The 2,484-nt window shown below is 44.2% G+C and overlaps 1 protein-coding gene across 1 annotated transcript in view; it reads left to right on the top strand.

Annotated features, from left to right (window-relative positions):
- The window catches only part of LOC130371521 (rho-related GTP-binding protein RhoN-like), a 22,089-nt gene extending 20,228 nt beyond the window's left edge, over nucleotides 1-1,861 (top strand). The window contains exon 5 of the mRNA XM_056577325.1: nucleotides 302-1,861. Coding sequence (XP_056433300.1) covers nucleotides 302-559 — 258 coding nt within the window. The 3' untranslated portion in view covers nucleotides 560-1,861. The remainder of the gene's footprint in view (nucleotides 1-301) is intronic.
- The last annotated feature ends 623 nt before the right edge of the window (nucleotides 1,862-2,484 follow it).

Raw genomic sequence — 2,484 nt, 5'->3', positions numbered from 1 at the left:
CACACACACGCACAGTCATAGAAACACACACACACACACACACACACACACACACACACACACACACACACACACACACACACACACACACACACACACACACACACACACTGTTCAATCCTAAAGATGTTTATGAATCAGGGTTTTTTTATCCACATAAATTAGATGCATAATAGGAGTAGGAGGGATGAGCTGTGAATGCGTAACACAGCCTCTGAAACCCTTCTACCGCCGCAGCGTTGACCTTCCCAGTGTTGACGTGTCTCTAACATGACTCCTCTGTCTCCGCTGCGTCCTGAAGGGCACCAGCCTGGCGCGGCAGATCGGCGCCGTGGCGTACGCCGAGTGCACCGCCAAGTACTCTGAGAACAGCGTGCGCGACGTCTTCCACGTCACCACCCTGGCCTCCGTGGCGCACCACCTCCGGCCCCCGCTGAAGCGCTCCGGCTCGCGGCGCGGCCTCAAGCGCGTCTCCCAGCAGCCGCCACGGACTGAGCTCCACGAGCGGCCGCCGGCGACCGGCCGCAAGGACCGCGCCAAGAGCTGCGTGATCATGTGACGGGGGCTCGCAGGAAGCGGTCGTAGGGAGAGGAAGGAGAAGGAGACGAACGGGACCGAGCCGCCGCACACATTGAACTTAATTTATTGGTTTACCTTGGTCAATTGTTTGCACACTGCGTTCGAGGACAATGTGAAACGCAAAAAAAAGAACTAAACTACAGATGGACGCCTGAGTCTGAGGACGATGAGTCCGTCGACGGCGATGCTTTCATGGTGACATTTTTGTTTGGTGTGTTTTTTTCTGTCAGGGAACGCCTTCACGGTTGCGGTATGCAAGTGTTTAGCTGTGATTATTTTCGGACCCGACCCTGAGCACATGGGCAAAACAAACGCAGACGCTAATGGGTTTGCTAACTAATGGGTTTGCTCGCACAGGAGGTGGCAGGTGAACAGTTAAGAGAATGTTTGGGGGAGGCGGTGTGGGCGTGTGAATGTAGTAAGGCTGGATTAAGAGAGGACTTTGTTTCAGGGTGGCTCGAGTTCAACTAGTTTAGGACGAACCAGTCTTGATATTTTGTAATATCATGTCCCTACAATGGCATCAAATCCTCTGCTGAAGGAAAAGCAAGAAAAAGCACAAGGAGTTGTTATCAGCACGGCTGTTAAAGAGAGTCAGGGAGTTGAACTGTTGTGGCGCTTTATTTAAAGCGTGTTCAAAAGGAAAAAAATACAATGTAAGGAAGGGCCTGGTAGACAACCGCTACTCAAATTTTCTAAAACCGCAAGTGCTTTTTAAAAACTGGAATTAAGTATTTACTCAAAATGGGGACACTTAAGTGTTGTGAAATGAACTACACTGGAAGGTCAAAGTTGAAGATGGAAGTTCGTATCAACTGTAACACTGTACATGAAACGCCAAAATAAAGGGATCTCGCTCTGCTAAATGTATAAAAGCCTCAATATATAGTCTTTCTTTGATGTCTACCTTCATTTCAACCTGGTATTTTCAGACGGTTTCTAACAAAACGACATTTGATTGCACAAAAAAACAATTGGATTTCGGTTGAACAGTTTCACTGTAAAAGAGCTATTTTCCTGTAAGAAATAAATTATGTTTTCCGAGGGAGAGAGGGAGGCAAAAAGCTAAGATACCTCCTGGGGTGTTGGACAGGGTTTCTGCTTTTTATAAACACTAAGCAATGCTTACACTTCGAGAAAACAAGACAGACCTTGAAAATGTCTTGTCACATTGACAAACAAAATATCTGAATTGATTACAGTGAGCAACTATTGTATAAGTACATCGTTGTACTAAGAGATAAGGTGATAACTATTAGTGAAAGAGTTTCATTTTTAACAGTGCAACTAACTTTCAACATCGAACATAGAAAACAAAAGATTTGTTATTATCAGTTATTTACAAATGTTTATGTACATATATATATATATATATATATATATATATATATATATGTATATGTATATATATATATAGATCTATAAGTGGATATACTATATATGTACGATAAATACTATATAGGCCATTGAATTCATACATCAATAATATATATTCAAAAAGTAAAATATCAAAAGGGCATTATCGCTCAAAGTATGTGACTGTTTCTCGGGTTGTCCCAGAGGACACCTTTTCCATCGACAGCACTTAGCTAGCTCTGAGCGGTGGCGAACTGACATGTCACACAACCACCACAAACCCGGGGTGGCAGCTAGTGTGAGGTCACAGCACCGCCAGCGAGATGAGTGCAGACCTCCGACCAGCAGGGAGGTCTTCATGGATGGCTCAACGCTTTTATTTATTCGCTTTGTTCAACCCCTCCGGCAGTTTGAATCATTACTGGTAGAGGAGAGACGTTCTCTGTAAAACTGACATTTTGAATGAACCGAATTGGGCCAAAGGGATTAAAATACAGTGAGGAATATAGTCGCTGAATGTAAGAATAATGAGCTCAGGGAAAATGTTTT

Source organism: Gadus chalcogrammus, chromosome 18, assembly GCF_026213295.1.
Source record: "Gadus chalcogrammus isolate NIFS_2021 chromosome 18, NIFS_Gcha_1.0, whole genome shotgun sequence".
NCBI classification, from domain to species: Eukaryota; Metazoa; Chordata; class Actinopteri; order Gadiformes; family Gadidae; genus Gadus; species Gadus chalcogrammus.
This window is presented reverse-complemented; position numbering and strand designations above follow the sequence as displayed.